General features: G+C 33.2%; 1 protein-coding gene across 1 annotated transcript in view; it reads right to left on the bottom strand.

The window, feature by feature from the left end:
- LOC129516126 (disintegrin and metalloproteinase domain-containing protein 5-like) overlaps nucleotides 1-24,333 on the bottom strand; it is a 130,279-nt gene that overhangs the window by 64,753 nt on the left and 41,193 nt on the right. Inside the window, exons 12-13 of the mRNA XM_055335463.1 lie at nucleotides 18,743-18,932; nucleotides 14,639-14,734 (exon numbers count right to left, since the gene is read on the bottom strand). Of these exons, the coding sequence (XP_055191438.1) occupies nucleotides 14,639-14,734; nucleotides 18,743-18,932 (286 nt within the window). The remainder of the gene's footprint in view (nucleotides 1-14,638; nucleotides 14,735-18,742; nucleotides 18,933-24,333) is intronic.

The following is a 24,333-nucleotide window of genomic DNA, read 5'->3' as shown; positions in this document are numbered from 1 at the left end:
AAAGAGAAAGGGCAGAAAGTTTATGTAAAGAAATAATGACAATTTCCCAAATCTAGAGAGGAAAATGTACATAAAATCCAAAAGAATTCTAAATATACTGAACATAAGGAGGTCTTCAAAAGACACATTACAAATCAATTGTCAGAACTCAGTCACACAGAATTTTGAAAGTGTAAGAGAAAAGCAACTCATCATATACAAGGGAAGCCATATAAGACTATAAGTAGATTACTCAACAGAAACCTTGCAGAGCAGGAGAAAATGGGATAATATTTTCAATGTGCTGGAAAAAAAAATACTAACCAAGAATAGTATATCCAGGGATGCATGCATGGCTCTATCAGTTAAGCGTCCAACTCTTGATTTCAGCTCAGGTCATGATCTCAAGATCATGATATCAATACCTGTGTCAGGCTCTGAGCTCATTGAGGAGTCTCCTAGAGATTCTCTCTTTCTCCCTCTCCTGCTGACCCTCCCCCACCACACACACACACACACACACACACACTCTCTCTCTCTCTCTCTCTTTCTAAAATAAATTTGAAATAAATCTTTAAAAATAGAAAAGAATACTATATCCAACAAAGCTATCCTTCAGTAATGAAAAAGAGATGACTTTTCCAGATAAACAAATCTAAGGGAGTTCATGTGTCTTACAAAAACTACTAAAGAGAGGTCTTCAAGTAGAAATGAAAAAATTCTAATTAGCAATATGAAAACATATAAAAGTATTAAAATCACTGGTAAAAGTAAGTTATAGTTAAATTCAGAATACTCCCACTACTCTAATAGTTGGTGCATAAAGTTTTAACTCTAGTATAAAAATTAAAAGACAGAAGTATTAAAAATAATTATAGCTATAATAATTTGTTCATGGATACAAACTATAAAAGGATATAATATATGAAATCAATAGCATAAAATGAGGGGAAGAGTTTTTGTATGAGATCAAAATTAGTTGTCATCACCTTAAAATAGAATGTTATAATTATAAATTATGTCTTGTGTGAGGCTTGTGGTAATCACCTACAGATACATACATAAATATCTATAGTGAATATACAAAATATAAAGAGAAATTAATCAAAGCATACTACCACATAAAAATAATCAAATCACAAAGACACTAAAAAAAGGAAAAATAGGATTAAAGAACTACAAAAGGGCAGCCCTGATGGCTCAGCAGTTTAGCGCCACCTTCAGCCCAGGGCGTGATCCTGGAGACCCTGGGTCTAGTCCCACGTCCGGCTCCCTGCGTGGAGCCTGCTTCTCCTTCTGCCTGTGTCTCTGTCTCTCTCTCTCTCATGAATAAATAAATAAAATCTTTTTTTAAAAAAAACTACCAGAAAACAATAATATGGCAATAGCAAATCCTCCCTTAAATTTAAAGTAAATAAATCATAATAAAAAGATACATAGTAAGCAGATTAATTAAAACAAGATCAAACTATATGCTACCTAAGAGATCCAGTTAAACCTTTAGGACACACATAAACTGAAAGTGAAGGGATAGAAAACATAGTCCATGCAAATAGCAACCATACAGAGCAGGGAGGGCTAAATTTATGTCATTATAAAATAGACTTCAAGTCAAAAACGGTCACAAGAGACATAGAAACTTATTATATAATGATAAAGAAGTCAGTTCATTAAGAGGATATAACAACTGCAAATATACATGCACCCAGCATCAGAACACCTAAATATACAAATATTGACAATACTAAATAGAGTAGGCAACTTCATCACTCTACTTTCGGTATTGGCTAGATCATCCAAAAAGTAAAATCTGTACTGGATTAGTGGGCTTGAACAACACTATAGACCTAATGGACCTAACAAAAAATGCAGAATGTTCCATCCAACAGCAGCAGAATACAAATTTTCCTCAAGTGCACAAGGAACATTCTCCAGGGTAGATCTCAGGTTAGGCCAAAAGAAAAAGCCCTAACAAATTTAAGAAGACTGAAATTATGCCAAGATTTCTTTTCTAATCACAATGATGTTAACTAGAAATAATTGCAGAAAAAAATCACAAATATGTGGAAATTAAACAACATACTCCCAAACAAATAATGTATTGAAGTAGAAATCAAAAGGAATCAAAAAAAATTCAAGACATGAAAAATTGAAATATAACAATTCAAAAACTAAGGAATGCATTAAATGCAATTCTGAAAAAAATGTTCATAGTGACAAACATCAACAATAAAAAGAAGGAAAATCTTAATTAAACAACTTACTTAACACGTCAAGGAACTAGAAACAGAGCAAACTAAGTTCAAAGTTACCAGAAAAAAAAACAAATAAAATTTAAAACAAAAATAAATAAAATAGAGATGAGAGAAACAATAGAACACATCAGGGAAACTGCAAGCTGGTTTTTGTAAAGACAAAATTGATAAACCTTTTGCTAAACTAAGAAAAAAAGAGAAGATTCATAGAAATTATAAATGAAAGAGGTGACACTACAACAAATATCACAGAAATTCAAAAGAACACAAGAGAGACTACAATTATATATATACTACATAACAAATCATATAATTTAGAAGAGATAAATTCCTAGAAATCATTTACCAAGATTGAATCATGAAAAAAATAGAAAAATCTGAACAAATCAATAATGAGTAAAGAGATCAAATCAGTTATCAGTTAAAAATCTCCCAACATAGAAAAGCCCAGGATCAGATGGCTTCACAGATGAATTCTTCCAAACATTTAAGGAATACTAAATGTTAATCCTTTTCCATTTCTGCCAAAAAACTGAATAGGAAAAAAAAACTTCCAAACTCATCTTATGAAGCCAGAATTATCCTAATACCAAAGTCAGACAAATATACTACAAGAAAAGAAAACTAAATGCCAATATAATTTTAACCTGATGAACAAACCTGATGAATGTAAATATAATAATTCTCAATAAAATACTAGCAAACTGATTTCAATAGCACATTAAAAAGTATCATACATCATGACCAATTGAGATTTATGACTAAGATTCCAGGATGTTTTAACATATACCATTCAATAAATTTGATATATCACATTAAAAAAGCAAAGATAAAAATGTGATGAACTATGAATGTTGGCTAATTGAATTTAAATAAAAAATAATATGATCATCTCACTAGATGTAAAAAAAGCATTTGAGAGAATTCAATATAGTTTCTTTTTTTCTTAATTTTTATTTATTTATGATAGTCACACAGAGAGATAGAGAGAGAGGCAGAGACATAGGCAGAGGGAGAAGCAGGCTCCATGCACCGGGAGCCCGACGTGGGATTCGATCCCGGGTCTTCAGGATCGCGCCCTGGGCCAAAGGCAGGTGCCAAACCGCTGCGCCATCCAGGGATCCCTCAACATAGTTTCATTATAAAAATTATCAACAACTAGGTATAGAAGGAATGTACTTCAACATAATAAGAGCCATACATAACAAGCCCTTGGCTAGTAAGACAAAACTGCCCCCTCTCATCTTTTTTTTTTTTAAGATTTTTTTTTTAAATTTATTTATTCATGAGAGACACAGAGAGAGAGACAGAGACAGAGACACAGGCTGAGGGAGAAGCAAGCTCCTTGCAGGGAGTTTGACGTGGGACTTGATCTCAAGTCTCCAGGATCAGGCCCTGGGCTGAAGGCAGCGCTAAACCACTGAGCCACCCGGGGTTGCCCTCTCTCATAACTCTTATTTAGATTAGTACTGAAAGTCCAAGTCACAGGAATTAGGCAAGAGAAAAAAAAAAGGCATCCAAATTGGAAGAGAATTCAAGTTGTCTCTGCAGATGATATTATCCTATATAAAGGAAACTCTATAAAGACTTTACAAAAAAAAAATGAAAAAAAATGAATTCAGTAAAATCACAAGATACAAAATAAAAATATAAAAATCAGTTTTTTCATACTAAGAATGTGCTATCTACAAAATAATTAAGGGGGAAAAATCCCACTTACAACATGAAGCAAAAAGAGTAAAATTCTTAGGAATAAAATTAATCAAGGAAGTAAAAGATCTGGATCCTGAAAAATATAAAACACTGATGAAAAATTCATGAGGACACAAATAAATGGAAAGATATCCTTTGCTGGCTTTGCTTTGTATCTTTTTGTTGTAATAATGCATAGTGATACGTATGCCATATGCTGAATTCTCTGAGTCCTACTGATTCATTAAACCTGGGGATAGTACCAGGGGACCTCTGACAAAGAGGAAAATTGTTGTCTTAACAATACTGTCTTTCATTCCATTCACATGGAACATTTTACTATGTATTTAGATTTTTAATTTTTCTCAGCAATGTTTTGTTATGTATATGTTTTACATTACTTTTATTAAATGTGTTCCTTAAGTACTTTTCCATGCCATTGTGAATGAAATTATTTTCCTAATTTAATTTTCAGATTATTCACTTCTATTATTATAGAAATACAGTTCATTTTTGTATAGTTGTGTATCCTGTGACTTTGACTTAACTCATTTATTTAAAAGGTATTTTGGTAGATTCTTTAGGATTATTTACATACGAGGTCATTTCATCTGCAAACAAGAATTAGTTGCACTTCTCTTCCAAATTTGATGACTTTATTTCATTTTCTTACTTGACTGTACTCTCTGGAATCTCTAGTACAATGTTTTAATAGAAGTGATGAGAGCCTACATCCTTGCTTTGTTTCTGATTTTAGGGGGAAACACTCAGACTTTTGTCATTAGTGTGTTAGCTCTAGATTTTTCACAGATGCTCTCCACCAGGTTATGTTCTTTCCCATTTCTAATTTGTTAGTAATTTTATAACAAGTAGGTTCTGTTTCTGCATCTTTTGAGATTAGCAAGTGTTTTCTTTTCCTTTGATTAATATGGTGTGTTATATTAATTAAACCAACTTTATATTACAAAGATAAATCCCTCTTGGTCATGCTGTTTAATCTTTTTCATATGTTTCTTGATTCTGCTTGTAACTTTCTTAGATTTTTTGCATCCATATTCATGAGGTATATTAGTCTACAGTTTTCTGTGATGTCTTTGGTAACCAGGTGATACTATCTTCATAAAATGAAAGATTTTTTTCTCATATTTTCAGGAAGAGATTGTGGAGTATTGGTGCTCTTTCTTTTTTTTAAGTGTTTGATAAAATTCACCAATAAACTCACCTGGACCTGAGCTTTTCTTTGTGGGAAGATTTTAAGTTACTGATTCAGTTTCTTTACTTCTCCATTCAGATTTTCTACTTTTTTCTTAAGTCAGTTTGGTAATTTGTGTCTTCCTATTTTATCTAAGTTGTCTAATTTGCTGGATATGGCAGGCCAGCAGATTTCCTTATAATTCTTTAAAATTATGTACTATCAGTACTGATTCTCCGCTTACATTTCTGTGAAACTTCTTTTTCATAGTCTAGGTAAATGTTTATCCAATTCTATTTATTTTTCTCAAAGAACCAATTTTGTTTTCTCTGATTTCCTTTCAACTTTATTTCCTTCCTTATATTTGCCTTGGATTTAATTTGCTCTTCTGTTCATAGACTTTCAAGGCACAAGCTTACACTATTGATTTATTTCATATTTTCTAATATAAGTATCTATAAGTAAAAATTTCCCTCCAAGCACTGCTTTACCTTTATGCCATATGTTTTAATATGTTGTTTTTTAGTTTTCATTCAGTTCAAAGTATTTCTAATGTCCTTGTGATTTCTTCTTTGACACATTGATTATGGAGAAATATATTTACTTTCTAAAATTTGTTGATTAAATTTCCTTTATTTGTTGATTTTTTATTTTATTGATATCAAAAAATATACTTAGTATTATTTTAGTCTTTTAAAATATACTAAGCCTAGTTTTATAGCCTAGCATATGGTCCATCCTCAAAGATGTTCAATGTGTGCTTGTAAAGTCTATATATTCTGCTGTTGCTGGATGGAGGATTCTTTAGTGTAAATTTGGTTAAGTTGTTTGACAGTGTGATATAAGTATTCTATATCAATGATTTTTAGTCTGGTTGTGGGAGGCCATAAGCCAGAAGACCCAGCAAAGCTACACTCAGATTTCTGACCCACAGAAACTATAAGGGAAAATGTGTATTTTAATTTGGGGGGTAATATATTATGCAGTAATAGATAAATAACATAACATAACCATACAGATTCTGACTCTTGCCTGCCACTCTGACCTTGTCTATCATAGTACGGGTTTTCAAAAAAACAGAGCACAAAGCAAAACTTATATCCTAATGCTTCAGTAAGGTTTGGGAGCCCAAGTAGACCAAAGCAAAACAAATACAAGATGGTTGGTGCATTAGTAAGCTAGCCAAAGCTTTGCCAAAGATATGTAGTTGCTGTCTCCAGAAAGAGCATATGAAACATCGCATCTCAAAAAATCTACCATTCAAATTAAGCAGAAAACCATTGCCAAGCATACCTGGGTATAGTCACATAGACTCAGTCCAGGAGACCATGTTCTATAGCAAATCGAGTAGTTACTTGATCATATCGTATATGAATTCTTCATTTTTACAAAGTTATTTACCAGAGTTTTATTTTATTGTCTTTAAAACAGAAGCCAGTTTACAAAATGTCTGATTTGTCCACCATGTTCTAGAAATGTGTATAATATAACTACCTTGCCTAACTATGGTTTGAATTGGCATTTATAATATAGAAGCCATATTTTGGAAGTAAATGCTAATTAGGCACTTTTGTCTTTTAATCAGTATCAATGAGCAGAAAAACATGTTTCAACAATTCTGGAAAGACATGGATACTAGGTCCAATACACTATTTCTTTATCAGTCATTAAATTGTAAGAGCATAACAAGCCATTTTTCTTCTTCCTTGATTCATTTCCCATTCTCAGAATCTATTACTTTTCTTTTGTTTGAATCTTTTACACCAATACTTCTATATGTCACTGAGGTATTAGATCGAATGTCATGCCTTACAGAGCTATTTCTAAAATACACCCTCACTCAGTCTTTATTCTTTTGCCCTAATTCATTTTTAAATCACTTTATCACTATCTGAAATTATCTTTTAAATATTTGTTTGTTTAAGGATTAATCTTCTGTAATACCCCTCAGTATGGGGTAAAATATTTTCTGAAATAGTGAGTAGACAAACAATTTCAAGCTGAAAATAAACTGTAAATGAGTATCTGCTCCTTATGTCAACCTCTTATTTCATCTAAATTTCACTGAGTTTTTATTTGTCTCTTTTGTTTGTTGTTTTCTCCGCACTTTGTTACTGCACATTAGTTTTAAGGATATGAGCAAAGAAGAGTGGTGTCTAGCTGCCACATTTAACTGAATTACACCAATTTTTCTTTGATATTAAGAAAACTTAATATTTCCAGTACCATCTTTTTTCTATTTTTCCTTCTGGTCTAATCCTTACATTTGGCTCTACCTGCTTAATATTTGTCCTCCAACTCTATGATTCATTTGAGGGACAGAAATTTAGGTATTCACTAAGATTAGTGTTGATTTCATGCATAATTTGCAAATGTAGTTTATCTGTAATATTTCATATACCGTCAATTTTATTGCTCTCAGTTCTCTTCTTATAACATTGTCTTAATTCAAAGAGGTCAACCCTTATAATTTTTTGAGAATGACAGTTTCCTGAAACTGCTTCTGTATCCTACAACTTAGTTTTAAAACCATATCCAAAGAATGATGTCACAAGATGGCAGAATAAGAATCCTCTACTCATATTTCTGTTCAGCAAAAATACATGACAGCAATCCACAGACAAAAGTGTCTCCAGCAAAACTCTGTAATCCAGGTAGGAGACACCAAAACCCAGGTGAACTTTAAGTCTGAGGAAACCCAATTTGAAAAGTTGGGTGAGTTGGGTGAGTTGCCCTCACCCAGGCAGCTACTTGCTGACTCAACTAAAGACCCAGAAATAGCTCTATACCTGAAGACTTGTCTCAGCCACAAGTGGCAATGATCCTGCTATAAGTATCATATGCCAAGGTACCCAGGAGTCACATCCACCCATGCATGAGTAAGAAGCACACAAACCTTAATCCCAGATGTACACCCTCAAATTGCCCCAGAATCAGCTGTGGTCCAGGAGTACCTGGAGGTAAGCACCACACACTTAGTTTGACTATTTTGAAAGGGTCCTGTGACTAGGCTCCAGCTCCTACCAGCAACAGCCTGAGAACCATCCTGCTGATAGAGGGATTTGACAGGAGACACTCTCATCTGTACCAAAGATTCAGAACAGGCCCTATATTCAGCTCCAGCCCCTCTCCCAGTTCCCAAACAATCTTGCCAGCCAAGGAACTTCACAGGAAACATTCCCAATTGTGTTGGAAGCCCAAAAAGAGCCCCATATTATGTGGTAGTCCCCTCTCAGCCTCAATCCACTAAGAGTCCTGCCAACAAAGGGACCTGTCAGGAAACCCTTCTGTCTATACTCCCAGAAATCTGGAAAAACTTCTATATTTGACTCTAATCCCCTCACAGCTGCAGCCCATCAGCATTCCTGCTGGATGAGAAAATCAGCAGGATACACTCCTGTATGTACCCCTGGAGATCCAGAAATGACCCAATTATAAGCTTCATTCCCTACAAGCCATAGCCTGCCAGCTGTCCTCCCAACACAAGGACCCATCAGAATATATTCTAGACTGTACCTAAAAAGATCCTGAAATGGCTGAAAACTTGGATCTAGCCCCATTATCAGCCATTATCAGAGAGTTCTCCACCCTACTCAGGGACCTGGCAGGAGACATGCCCATCTGTGCCTCCAGAGCTAGGCCCCCAGACCTCAATCCTGGTCATGGATCCTGAAAGAGCACAGGAACACAGTTCCAGCCATTCAAAGCCATGGTCAGGGCTATCTTTGCCCACAAAGGATCCATCAAGTGATCTGGCAGGAGCCCTCCTAGGAACCTAGTGGGAGTTACACCCATGCTCACAACTGGTAATAAGATGCTGTGTGAGCCTCCAATTATGGGCCCTAAAGCATACCCTTATTCCACTGTCATCCTACTGAACAAAGTACTAGAGGAAATCCCATATAGGAATCAAATAGGACCATGCCCACCCAAGCCCAAGGTTAATAAGCTCAACAACTACAGATCTCACTACAGACCCAGCAGCAGTCTTGTAAAATGGTTCTAACCCATCAACTGTCAATTCTGGAGTTAACCCCATCAGCCTAGGAATTGACAGATCTTTACCTGCAGAAAGCATTCTATAGAGACTGCAAGAGTTGTTTACTCTTTTAGACACACAGATATCAACCAAGGCTACATGGATCACAAAGAATCAGGCAACTATGACACCATAAAAAGAAACTGATCAAGCTAGAGTAACCAACCACAAAAAAAATGGAGATCTAAAAAAAATGGAGATCCATGAGTTGCTTCACAAAAATTCAAAATAATCATCTTAAAGAAACTCAGTGAAATGCAAGAGAACACATATAGATAACCGAACAAAATCAGGAAAACATGTAAGAATAAAATAGAATAAAGAAATAGAAAACATTAAAGAGACCTAAACAGAAATCTTCAAGTTGAAGAAAATAACAGAAATAAAAAATTCATTAAAGGGCTTCAACATAAGAATCAATCATGCGGAAGAAAGAATAAGTGAACTTGAATACTATTGACTTGAAATTAGCCAGTTACATGGGCAAAAAGAAAAAAAAAGTGAAGAAAGCCTACATGAATTATGAGACAATATAAGCAAATTAAATTCATATTTTGAGAGTCCCTGAAGTAGAAAGAAGAGAAAAAGTAGAAAGATTTTTTAAAGAATAATAGATAAAAATTTCCCAAATCTTGAATAGGTATAGAAAGGCAGGAACAGAAAGCTAAAATGACTCAAGCAAGAACAATCTAAGTTTGTCCAAGACAAATTATAATTAAAATGTGAAAAGTCAAAGGAAAACTTTTGAAGCAAAAATTGAAAAGAAAAATTACACATATGGGAATCCATATAAGGTTATCAGGAGATTTCTGTGCAAAAAAAAAAAATGTAAACGAGGAGACAGTGAGGTGCTAAATTTAAAATGCCAAAAGAAAAAAACATGCTGGATAAGAAAACTATACATGGCAAAACTGTCCTTCAGAAATTAAGAGAGTTAAAGACATTCTCAGATAAACAGAAGCTAAGTGAGCTCATCACCTCTTGACCTGTCTTATAAGAAATCTCTAGGGATTTCATCAAAATTAAATGAAAGGACACTAACTTATAAAAACATATGAAAGTACAAAACTCACTGGTAAATGTAAAAACAGACTCATATTCAGAATATCTTACTACTGTAATGGTGGAAAATATTTTTATCTGTAGTACAAAAGCTAAAAGACTTGTAAAAGTAAAGTAAAAAGTTATAGTATTATAAATATTGTTACAACGATTTGTTAAAGGATGCACAATATAAAAAGATGCAAAGTGTGATGTTAATAGCACAAAATGTGGAGAATTAAATGAGAATTAGAAATGTAAAGCTTTAGTATGTGATTGAAGATAGGTAATTATCAGCTTAAAACAGACTATTATAGGTAATGGAGATTAAGGAGTGCACTTGTGATGAGCATCAGGTGTTGTATGGAAGTTTTGAATCACTATATGTATACCTGAAACTAAGATTACACTGTATTTTAACTAAATGGGAATTTAAATAAAAAAATTAAAAAATAAAAATAAAACTACCTTATACTCTGACAATTGCACTATTTACTATTATTGTATTTACCCAAAGAAAACAAAAACACTAATTTAAAGGGATACATGCACCCAGATGTTTGTAGCAGCACTATTTACAATAGCCAAGATATGGAAGTAGCCTAAGTGTCCAATGATTGATGAATGGGTAAAGAAGATGTGGTATATATATGCAATGGAATATTATTCAGGCATTAAAAAGAATGAAATATTGCCATTGCAATGACTTGGATGGAGCTAGAGTATAATACTTAGTGAAATAAATCAGAGAGAGGAAGACAAATACCATATGATTTCACTCATATGTGGGCCTTAGGAAATAAAACAAATAAGCAACAAGAAAAAAAGAGAGACAGAGAGTCAAATCAAGAAACAGATTTTTAATTATGGAGAACAAGTTGATGGTTATCAGAGGGAAGGTAAGTGAGGCAAGGGGTTAAATATGTGATGGAAATTAAGGACTTAACTTATTGTGATGACCACAGGGAGAAATATGGAACTACTGGAATACTGAATTATTATATTGTATACCTAAAATTAATATAACACTGTATGTTAAGTAACTAGAATTAAAAACTTAAAAAATAGGGATGCCTGAGTGGCTCAGTGGTTGAACATCTGACTTCAGCTCAGAGCATGATTCCAAGGTCCTGGGTTCAAGTACCACATTGGGCTCCCCACAAGGATCCTGCTTCTCCCTCTATGTCTCTGCCTCTCTCTATGTCTCTCATGAATAAATAAATACAATCTTTTAAGAAAACTTATAAAATAGACTATTGTATCTATAAAATGTTTTGTATAAGCCTTATGATGATCACAATGAAGAAAGAGAAACAAATCAAAGCACACCACTACCAATAAAATCACAACATACAAAATACAAAATAAAGCACAAAGAAAGACAGCAAGAGAAGAATGAAGAGAAAGAGAACACAAAAAAATAAAACCAGAAAATGATTAACAAAATGGCAATAGAAAGTTCTTAACTATCAGTGATTACTTTAAACATAAATGGATTTTCTCTAACCAAAAGACAGAGTGGAAAATGGATAAAAAGCAAGATCCAATAATAAACTGGCTATAAGAAGCTCAATTTACCTTTAAGGACATTTTTATGCCGAAAATAAAGGAAAGGAAAAAATATTCCATACAAATGGTAACCAAAAGACAGCAGGGTTTGCTATTCTTAAATCAGATAAAATAGACTTGCAATCAAATCAGTCACATACACACACACACACACACACTTGCACACAAACACACACACAAAAAAAAACAAGAAAAATGAATATAACACTTGTTTTAACTATATATGCACCAAATATTGGAGTACCTAAAAACTTAAGTAATATTGACAGACTGAAGGGATATATAGACAGCAATTCAATAATAGTAAAGGACATCAATACCCTACTATTAACATTGGATAGATCAATGAGAAAGTGAATCGGGAAGAAAATGGCAGGCCTGAATAAAACTATAGACCAAATGGACCTTCCAACTGGAACAAAATACACATTCTCCTCAAACACACATGGAACATTCTCTGGGATAAAACATATGTTGGCCCACAAAGCAAGTTTTATGAAATTTAAGAGAATTGAAATAAAATCTAATATAATTCCCATGCACAATGGTATAAAACCTTAAAAAAAAGCAGAAAAATTCACAAAATATGCAACTTAACATCATACTCCTGAACAACCAATGGACCAAAGAAGGAAAAACAAAATCAGAAAAGCATCTTGAAATAAACAAAAATAAAACAAAACAAAACAAAAAACATTACCAAAACATAAGGGATATAGCAAAAGTAGTTCTAAGTTTACAGCAATAAATGTCTACATTAAAAAAATCTCAAATAACCTAACTTTATCCCCAAAGAAAGTAAAAAAGGAAAACAAACTTAGTCCCAAGTTAGTATAAGGGAGGAAATAACAAAGACCAGGCAGAAATACATGGAACAGACCAAAGAGCCAAACGGGAAAAAAAATCAATTAAACCAGGAGTTGGGTTTTGAAAGGATTAAAAAAAAAGGCAAATCTTTAGCTAGACTAACAAAGAAAAAGTGATAGGACTCAATAAAATAAAATTATGAAAGAAAGAGGAGACACTAAAATTGATATAATAAAAATACAAAGTATCATAAGAGGCAACTATAACTATTATCTACCTACCAACTGCATAACCCTTTAGAAGAAATGAATAAATTCCTAGAGACAGACAACCTAGCAAGACTGAATCATGAAGAAATGGAAAACTTCAGCAAACCAATCACAACTAAAGGGACTGAATTTATTATTAAACCTTCTAACAAAGAAAAGACCAGAAGTAGATGGTTTCACAGGGGAATTCTATGAGATATTTAAAGAATTAATGCTTATATTTCTGACTCCCAAAAATTAAAAATGAGGGAACACTCCCAAACTCATTTTATAAGGCCAACTTTACTCTGATACCAAAGACAGGTAAGGACACTACAAGAAAAGAAAATTACAGGCCAATATCCCTGATGAATACAGATGCAAACTTTCTCAACAAAATACTAACACACCAAATTCAACAGCACATTAAAAGTATCATATGCCAAGATCAAGTGAGATGTATTCCTGGCATGCAAGTATGATTGAACCACAGAAATCAATGCACATAATACACCCCATTAATAGAAGTAGGGGTAAAACTCATATAACCCTCCAAAGTGATGCAGAAAAAAAATCTGACAAAATGCAACACACTTTTATGACAAAAGCTTTCAACAGTTTTGGTATGGAACAAACATATATCAATATAATAAAGGCTATATATGACAAACTTGAACTAATGATTTTCAATAGTGAAAAGCTGAAATCTTCCTATGAGATAAAAAATAAGACAAAGTTCTCCATTCTTACCACTTAATAAAGCATTAGAAGTCCTCGTAAGAGCAAATAGGCAAGAAAAAAGAATTAAAAGGCATCCAAATCAGAAAACAAGAAATAAAACTGTGGGGAAACGGAAAGATGTCGGTTAAGGGTGCAAATTTTCAGCAATAAAATGAATCAGTCTGGGGATCTAACGTACAGCATAGTGACTAAAGTTAATAATATATTATTTACTTGAAAGTTTCTTACTAAATGTTAAGTGTTCTTTCTATGTAAAGTGGTGGATGTTTTAACCTTATTGCAATCATTTAAAAATATATACTCATATGAAATCATTATATTGTACACCTTAAACTTACACAATGTTATATGTCAATTTATCTCAATAAATCTTGGGGAAAAAATTAAAGATAAAAGCTTATTCATTCTCCAATCTTATGGACATCTGCCATTTGCCTTTTTCAGAAGTTTCTTTTTTCTTTAGGATTCCAGTTAATTGTTCTGGTGTAGGTAAATTATTCAGGAATTCTTTAAATGTTTTCAATAAAGAGGGGTTGGTTGATTGTAACAATAACTGAACTGCAAAGGAACACACACTTGCACACAAGTGTGCAAGAAGACTTTACAAGAAGATGAAGAGAATTTAGCTAATGGAAAAGAACAAAACAAAACTAACTTCTTGACCCCATGTAAGATATGGTGTTAGAAAATAAGACCTGGATGTTCCATGCAACTGAAGAATTACTGAACTCTAATTGAATTTATTTTTTTAAAAAAGAAAAAACCTTAAGAGGGTTGCTCAGATGTATTTTGATTACAGAAATATCTCAATGGGTACAAGAAAGATTTGTAATATAGTATAGAGATGTGAAGTCAAGTTGAGAGAGGAGAATCATCAAGCATTATGTACATGAGAGTCCTGGAAATGACAGATTATTGAATGGACAGAAGAGTAAGAGGGGTCCAATGTTTTTGGATATGATACAATGAGAAGGGCTGATAGGATATTAACATACTTTCCATCTCTTTGAAACAAGTATTTCAAGAAATACAAGGAATTTAATGCTGAGCTACTATAAAATAGATTGCCTCTTACCTTGCAATCTAGCGTGCAGCATTCCCCAGAACCACATTGTTTACCAGTTTTTATTACACACGATCTAGGGTCACAGCAGGCTTTATGCGTACAAGTCTGTAAAATAGACAAATTCAAATGGTCTCTTCTCACATCAATTATGATAATTTGTCTTTTAAGAAACTTGCCAATTCCAACTAAATTGCCAAATTTATTTATACAGAGTAGTTTTTATATTCCTTATTTTAAACATATGTAGGATGTGCAGTAAGTAATGTATCCTCTTTTGTTCCTGATACTAGAAATTTCTTTTTTCTTTCATATCTCTTTCATCAGCACAGCAAGAGACCTATCAAATATTATTGTCAAAAGCACTGATTATTCATCAGCACAGCAAGAGACCTATCAAATATTATTGTCAAAAGCACTGATTATTGTCAAAGCACTGGCTTTTATTTTCATTCTCTGATTTCTATCTAATTGATTTCTACTTTTATCTTTATCATTATTTCCTTCTATTTATATTAGGTTTAACTTAGACTAGTATTTTAGTTACCTGAAGCATTCTAATTGATTTTTTACCTTTCTTCTTCTCTAATATAATCTTTTATTTCTATAGATTTTCCTTGTAATGTTTTAAATGAATCTCATAGATTTTGACATTATGTTTAAATGTACATAATGTTAAATCTATATCCTAAAATTGCTTTTGTAATTTTTTCTTTGAGCCAAGGGCCATTTAGAAGTTACAGTTTAATTTCCAAATATTGGGGGCTTCTTAAGATATTTTATTAAACTTGATTTCTAATTTAATTCTCAACATAAAATAAATATGTTGAGATTTATTTCATGCTTCAAAATATATTCTATCCTAATAAATATTCCAATTTCCTTTTAAAGGAATTATATATTTAAGTTGTTAAATATAGTAACCAATAAATATCATTACATTAAGGTGGTTTGTAGTACTGTTCAGGTCTTCTATATCCTTGCTTTTTTTTTCTAGTTGTTCTATCAGTTAATGAGAGATGCGAAATAAATCTCCAAATATGATAGTAGATTTTTAAGTTTCTCCCATTAGTTCTGCCAGTGATTGCTTCATGAAATTTGAAGATTTAATGTGTGTATATATGTAAATATGTTTTTATGAATTTATATATTTATTATTGTTATATCTTATGTATTTATCCTTTTATCATTTTGAAGCATTACTATATCTCTACACTATATATTAATATAGTCACTATAGCTCTTTTATATTTGCTGTTTGCTTGTTATATCCTTTTCTGTTCTATTACTTTCTACAATACAGAGTATTTGGGGTTAAAAAGAATCTCTTACTGATAGCATGTGATTGTCACTTGATTTTTATCTAGTCTGACAACCTTTGCCTTTTGATTAGAGTGCCTGTCCTATTTATATTTAACGTAATTATTAATACACCTGTATTTCAATTTGTTATTTTGCCATTTGTCTCTAGCTCATCTTGTGTTTGTTCCTCAATTTTTCCCTTCTTGTCTTATTTTATGCTGATGAAATATGTTTTGTATCTAGCCAATAAATCCTCTATTGGCTTTTTAGCTGTATGTCTGTATAATTTTTCAATATTTGCCCTAGGATTTACAGTTTCTTTGAAATACTATAATCTACTTAAAATTACTACCGATTTTCTTCAAGTAAATTATAGAAACCTTGTAACAGCTTTTTTCAATGTACCCTTTCATATTTAGTGCTGTTATATTATTATATAGCTGTAGATATGTAGACACAGGTATATACACATAAGTGTGTATATGTGCTTATGTATGTATATTAGTGTTTATATGCATATATACATATATTAATCCATTAACACATACATATCCATACATATATGGGTGTATATGTGCATAATAAATACAAATGTAAATAGATATTTATATGCACATATATGTATGGTGTATATATCAATGCATAGTGAATAATTATATGTATTTACATATTGTGCGTGTATATAATGTAGTTAGTAAAATTAACAGCAGAAAAGAAAAAGGACACATATAATTATTTATATTTACTCACATATTTACCAATTCCCTTGCTCATCCTCTTATAAATCAGACTGATCATCTATTGTGTTGGCCCTTCAGCCTAAAACATTTTAAAGTCTTAGAATTTTCTGTAGTGTAAGTTTATTGTGACATACTGTCTCAGCTTTTGCTTAACTGAGAATAATTTTATTTGCTTCCACTTTAAAAGATAACTTCTTTGAATATAGATATCTTTTTCCTTGATCTTTTTTCTTTCAGTATGTTTGTCATTTAAAAGTCTACTGACCTCCATGACTTTTAGGAAGTTAGCTATATTTTGTATCATTGTATCCTGTACCTAATATGTCATTTTTTTAGGCTGAAATTAAGTTTTCCTGTTATCTTGGGACTCTGGGGGTTTTATTGATCTGTGTATAGAAGTGGAGTTTTTTCGTGCCTATATACTTATAGTTTAACGAGCATCTTGGATTCATAAGTAAATGTTTTCCTTCAAATTTGGAAAATAATCAGCACTACTCCTACAAATTTTTTTCTGTCACCTATTTTCTCTTTCCTTTATCTTGAAATCCAATTACACTTACATCGGGCTTAATATTTCCTCTCAGGCATCTAAGGTTTTGTTGTTTTTCTTCAACTCTTTTCCTCTCTGTTCCATAGATTATATGTTTTTATTGTTCTATTGATCAACTTCATTGATTATTCTGCTTTTGGTCAAGTTCATTAATTCTTCGGCTTTTTGATTTATTTCAGTTATTGTACTTTTCATTTCTAGACTTTAAATTTATATGGGTTTTTTTTATAGTGAACTTCTACTATTGATATACTTTAGCTGCTCATTCACAAGGATAATTTTTTTCCTTGAATTATTTGAGCATAATTTCCTTTAATGCTCCTAATATATTAAAAAATAACTACTGTGAAGTCTTTATCTGATAAATACAATATCTTTGACTTCTCAGAGTCAGTTTCCCTTAACTGCATATATTTCCTAAATCTGGTTCACATTTTCCCAATTCTTTGAATGTCTAGTAATTTTTGGTTAATAGTTAGATTATAGGTACAACAATATAATGCCTGTATTCAGCTGTATCCTTCTAGATGCTTTTTGTTTGTTTATTTTTTGCCCAGGAGGCAGTTAAGCAACCTGGGTACAAACTATAAACTTTATCTCTCCAACAACTATCTCTGCTCAACTCATATGGCTTCTAACTGCTGAATTTTTAGCCTGATTCTCTGGTGAATGTGACATTCAGCCAAGGATTTAGGCAGAGAGAACACTTAGGTTTCAGAGTACAAATTATCTGTAATTTCCTCATTTCTTAAGGTTTCTCTTTAATTTCCAGTTGCAGTCCCAAACACACAGGGCTCACCTGGGGCACCTATATCTTTAAGAGTCTCATCCTATTTTTTTGTCCTATAGGGTAATTCTGGGCCATGCATATTTTAGCAGTAAGCCAAATATGTGTAAAATTGAACATCAGATTTTAGGTTGTACCACTTTCACAGTTTCTCTCACTTTCAGGGTTTTCCCCTGTATTTCCAGTGATTTTCATCCCTGAAATCTGTTCTCCTCTCACACTGAGTCATAGAGCCACAATTTTCTATAGCTACATTTTTATATTTTCTACAGGTGATAGATTTTTTTAAAAATATACTTTCAACTGGCATCATCTGTCAATAGAAAGCTTTCTGCTTTATATAGCAAACAATGCATTTTGCAATTCCACTGTTAACAGTCTATTGTCTTTAGATATTCCTGTCTTTGTTATTGTTTGTATTAAGGGTATATCTCAAATCCTTAGACACCCTTCGTGATAACTAATTATGAATTTGGAGTTGACACATACACTAAATATCAGAAGGCAATCTATGAAGGTAAACATTATCTAAAAGGCTTTTGGTACCACTTCAAAAAAAAAGGCAAAAATCAGAAACTTGAAGGCTTCCATCTTCCCCAAAGTCGATCTTTTTCCATTTGTTTTTCTAAGAAACAAGGTCTTCATCTTTTTTACCTGTTATACACATATATACACATACTTTTTACCTATATACAGATACATATAGGAATTTTTTTAATTTAAAATTTTCTACTAACCTGTATAGTGCCACAATCACATTGTTCACCTTCTTCCAATTTCCCATTACCACATACTCTCCTCTGTCTTTGTTTATAAACTGGTATTTCAGGAAGGATGTTCTGAAGACATTCAAAGCCAGAATGTGAAGCTAAGTATTTGAAGTCATCCAAATTACAGGTGCTAAACTCCTTTACACCCCCAGACTGCCTAAAATATTTTTAAAAAATGGATATGACAAAAATTATTGCTGTATATCTGCATTTCCACTAATGTATGGTATTCTGAAAAGAGATTTAAAAAGCATTGTGGGGGAAAAAAAGCACATTTTTTAAAATATTCACTGCATTGCAAAACATACTATTGTTGTATCACACATTTTAAGTTTCACCAAGAAAATTATTGTAATGAAAAAAAATACAAAATCTTTTTATTGTCATCCATCCTGTTTTTAAAAAGTCACAGTATTTTTTTTATCTATCTTGTGACCATTATTAAATCTGTAAATATAAGCACTGTGTTCATTTTATTTACTTTCCCAATGCCAAACAACTGAATTTTAAATTTGAAACCTCAGTATTTAACATTTTTTAAATTTTAATATGATTTTAATATAACAAAATTCTTGTAATGATAATATAAACATGTTTGTATTAATTTTAATAGTATTTTAGAGCTTTTGCTCAACATAATTGAACATTTCAAATAAAAACCTGTTGACACTGAAGAAATACAATCCTAAGAGATTACAAATAATTATATGCCAACAAATTAGGCAACCAAATGCCCCCCTTAATACCCATCACCCAATTGCCCCATCCTTCTGCCCACTTCCAGCAACCCTGTTTGTTCCCTATTGATGAGTCTCATATTGTTTGTGTCTCTCTCTTTTTTATCTTATTTTTCCTTCCCTTCCCCTATGTTCATCTGTTTTGTTTCCTAGATTCCACATCTTAGTGAAGTCATATATTTTTTTCTGACTGACTTATTTTGCATAACCTAATACACCCTATGATGACAAGTGATATGGAGCATTTTTTCATGTGCCAATCAATGGCTATGTGTAGGTCTTCTTTGGAGAAATGTCTGCTCATGTCTTCTGCCCATTTCATGACTGGATTGTTTGTTTTCTGGGTATTGAGTTTGACAAGTCCGTTATAGATCTTGGATATTAGCCCTTTATTTGATATGTCATTTGCAAATATCTTCTCCCATTCAGTGGGTTGCCTTTCAGTGTTGTTGACTGTTTCCTTTGCTATGTAGGAGCTTTTTTATCCTGATGAAGTCCTAAGAGTTCATTTTTGCTTTTCTTTCCCTTGCTTCTGGAGATGTGTCTATCAAGAAGCTGCTGCAGCTGAGGTCAAAGAGGTTGTTGTTGCCTGTGATTTCCTCAAGGATTTTGGTGGTTTTCTGTCTCCCATTTATGTCTTTCATTCACTTTGAGTTTGCTTTGTGTATGGTGTAAGAAAGTGATCCAGTTTTATTCTTCTGCAGGTGGCTGTCTGATTTCCCCAACATCATTTGTTGAAGAGACATTCTTTTCCCCCCACTGGATATTCTTTCCTGTTTTTTCGAAGACTAGTTGACTATAGAGAGAACTGAGGATCCATTTTTGGATTCTCTAGTCTCTTCCATTAATCTATGTGTCTGGTTTTGTGCCACTACCATACTGTCTTGATGATCACAGCTTTGTAAACAGCCTGAAGTCTGGAATTCTGATGCCTTCAGTTGTGCTTTTCTTTTTCAACATTACTTTGGATGTTTGGGGTCTTTTCTGGTTGCTTACAAATTTTAAGATTCTTTGTTCTGGCTCTCTGAAAAATGCTAGTGTTATTTTGATAGGGATTGCATTGAATGTGTATGTTGGATAGCATAGACATTTTAACAATATTTGTTCTTCCAATCCATGAACATGGAATGTTTTTCCATTTTTTGTGTCTTCTTCAATTTCTTTATACATTCTACAGGGTATAGATCCTTTACCTCTTTGGTTAAGTTTATTCCTAGGTATCGTATGGTTTTCGGTGCAATTGCAAATGGGATTGATTCCTTTATTTCCCTTTCTGCTGCTTCATTGTTGGTGTATAGAAATGCAACAGACTTCTGTGCATTGACTATATCCTGTGACTTTACTGAATTTTCCTGTATCAGTTCTAGCAATTTTGGGGTGGAGTCTTTTGGATTTTGCAAGTTCCTTGTGATATGTCATGGAATTGACCTCTTTTTGTTGATTTTGAGGGGAGTTCTCTGTTCTTTTTAGACTTGAATGCCCATTTCCATCCCCAGATTAGGGAAGTTCTCAGCTATAATTTGTTCTAATAAACCTTCTGCCTCTTTTCCCTGCTTTTCTTCTTGGACTCCTATGATATGGATATCATTTCACTTTATGGAATTGCTGAGTTCCCTAAGTCTATCTTGGTGATCTAACAGTTTTCTCTCCCTCTTCTTTTAAGCTTCATTATTTTCCATAATTTTATCTTCTTATATCATTAATCCACTTTTCTGATTCCTCCATCCTTGTGTTTGTGGCTTCCACTTGGGACTGCATCTTGGTTATAGTATTTTTAATTTTGGCCTGGCTATATTTTAGTTTTGTTATCTCCACAGTAAGGAATTCTCTAGTGTTTTCTATGTCGTTTTCAAGCCCAACTAGTATCCTTATAACAATCGCTTTAAATTCTACTTCAGACATCTTACTTATATATATATTGGTTAAATCCCTGGCCATGTGTTCTACCTCGTGTTCTTTATTTTGGGGTGAATTCTTCCATCTCATCTTTTTGTCCAGAAAGGAAAAAAAAGAAAGAGAAAGAAGATCAAACAACAACAACAACAAAGTAAAACAAAGAAAATGGGGCAGCGGGGGTGGGGGGACAAGAAAAACAAAAAACAAGGTGTGTTTTGGTCTGCTTGTTAAAAGAATCTAGGTCCCAAGATAAAAAAAGAAATGAAGTAAGATGGAAGTAAGAAAAAAACAAACTACATATATGTGTACATATATATATAACAATAAAACTTTTAAAATTTAATAATAAAAGATTTAAAAAGGAATCAGAAAACATAAAATAAATGAAAAAAGAATAAAAGAATAAAAGTAAAAAGGAAGCTACATCCTACTTCCCCTAGAGCTAATGCTTGCAGTACTCTGTGTCCAATAATCTTAGTGTGAGCTAGTTGTTTGTGCTGGCATTCTGGGAAGAGCCCTGCTGTGCTGATTCTCAGGCTGACTTGTTTTGGTGGGAATGCATTTCCAGGGCACAGGGGGCGGCAGAGCTAAGTGTAGGTGGCCATGGCCTTCACTAGGTGGTACTGTTTTGTTTCCTGAAGCCTTTCAACACTGATGGTGGGGATGAAAATTGCTGTGACCAGCTTTCTAGCCTCCAAGCTGGAAGTTTGTACCTCCTACTCTTCAGTGAGCCCTCACAGAAGAGCAATCAGTCACATCTGTGTCCCCGGTTTCCATCTGAACCCTATGTTCACCCTGCCTGTGTCCAAGCCTTTCTATCTCAGGCATGCAACTGAGTTTCAAAACTCCAAATTTCAGGAACTCTTGTGGCATGGACCTGCACTGTTCCTCCTGGGGAGGATGTCACCATGCATGCCAGTCAGTCCCAGGAAAGTAGTCACACGACCATTTAGCAGTTCGAAGTTTATAGCAGAAAGCTGGCAACAAGACTCACTGCTCTCATCCCAGGAAAACTGTTGCACGACCATGCCACAGTTCATAGTTTATAGTAAAAGCCAGCACTAATATCTGCTCCTCTCCTCTGGCTTCCTGGTTCCCATGCCTGGGAACAGTGCATCAACTTGGCACCACCCATTCTTCCTGCATTCCAGGGTATCCTCAGTGCACCCTGTCACTCTTGGGATTCTATCCTTCTTTGCCATCTAAGGAGCTTTAAGCCAGGCACATTCCAGACAGTAGCAAACTTCCAAAGGTTCAGATTTTGTGCTCTGCAGCTTCTAATACCTTGCAATAGCAGCTATAAGCAAGTTCCCTCCCTACCATCAGATCCACAGCTTTATCTATCCCAAATGAACTTACACACCTCTTACCTCCCAAAATGTGGCCATTTTTCTACTTAAGACTCGGCAGATTTTGTTCTTTCAGAATCTGATTGATTTCTTGGGTGTTAATAATGATTTTATAACTATCTGGCTGTGTTTGAGGAACAGGACAATCACAGGGTGCCCCTACTCCTCCCACCTCTTACCCTACCTCCCCCTTACCCCTCCCCCTGGAGAGAGAAACTTAAGCAGGCTCCACACCAGGGTCAAGTTCACAATCCTGAGATCATGACTTGAGCCAAAATCAGGAGTCAGGTGCTTAATCAACTGAGCCCTTAATTTCTAAATTCTTGACATTATAGAACTAAATTGAATTTTATTAATACTCCACTCTTACATTTCTTATCAACAAATGAATAAAATTCATGAGCCAAAAGCTCAAAACTAAAAACAGGGAAAATCTTATAAAACTAAATATGGATTCCAACATTAACAGCTGAACAGAGAATGTGATTCTAAATTCTTGGCAGATGCCAAAGTTCTGTAGAAACTAAACACAAATTGTTTAAAGCTGGAAGCCCTGGCCAGAAATTACACAGTTAGAACATGGGAAAACAGCAGAAAGGGGTTGTAAGTGAACCTATACTGTTCTAGCTGCACTTCATGTCCTTCTCAGAGGAAACCCCAGTATTGATTAGGTTTGGGACAGACTAATACTGACAGGGGAACCTAGTAATAGTAACCTGCCTACCAGAAAAGCTTTCCACTGGACTGGCAATACAGCAAATGAACTAGCAATGAACGATCTGAAAATGAAATAAAGAAAACAATTCTATTCATAATAGTAAAAAAATAAATAAAAAGGAATAAAATATTTGAAGATAAATTTAACAAAATAAGTACAAGATATGTAAACTGTAAAAAACAATATATTGCTGAGAAAAATTAAAGAAGACCCAAATTAATAAAGACATATATCATACTCAAGGATTAAAAGACTCAACATTATTAAGATGGCAGTTCTCTCAGTATTGGCCTATGCAATTAAATAACACAATACTTACCAAAATCTTAGCAAGAGTTTTCATAAAAATTAGAAAGCTGATAATAAAATACACATGAAAGTACAAAAGATTAATTAAGTGAGGGAAAGGATGATCTTTTCAAACAATGACATTGGAATAACCAGAAACCTACCTAGCAAAAATAAAAAGGAACTTAAACACATATACATAATTTATTCAAAATGTATCATAAAAATTAATAAAAGAGCTATAAAACCATGATGCAAAAAATTGATAAATTATACTTCATCAAAAAATTTTTCTCAAAAAAGGCACAATAAGAAAGAAATATTTGAAAATCAGGTATCTGGTAAAGAACTCCGAGCCAGAATATAATCAATCCTTACAACTCAATAAAAGTGTGAAAATTTCTACTTTGTTTTTCTCTAAATTGACAGGATTTTTGAATAGGATCTTCAAAGAAGATATACAAAGCTATTAAGCATGATAATATGTTCAACATCATTCAATATCATTAACTTAGAGAGAAATGCAGGTTAAAACCACTATGAGATAACGCTACACACCAACTAAAATAA

Source organism: Nyctereutes procyonoides, unplaced genomic scaffold, assembly GCF_905146905.1.
Source record: "Nyctereutes procyonoides isolate TBG_1078 unplaced genomic scaffold, NYPRO_anot_genome, whole genome shotgun sequence".
Taxonomy (NCBI): domain Eukaryota; kingdom Metazoa; phylum Chordata; class Mammalia; order Carnivora; family Canidae; genus Nyctereutes; species Nyctereutes procyonoides.
The sequence above is the reverse complement of the archived record's forward strand: the minus strand, read 5'-3'. Positions and strand labels throughout refer to the sequence as shown.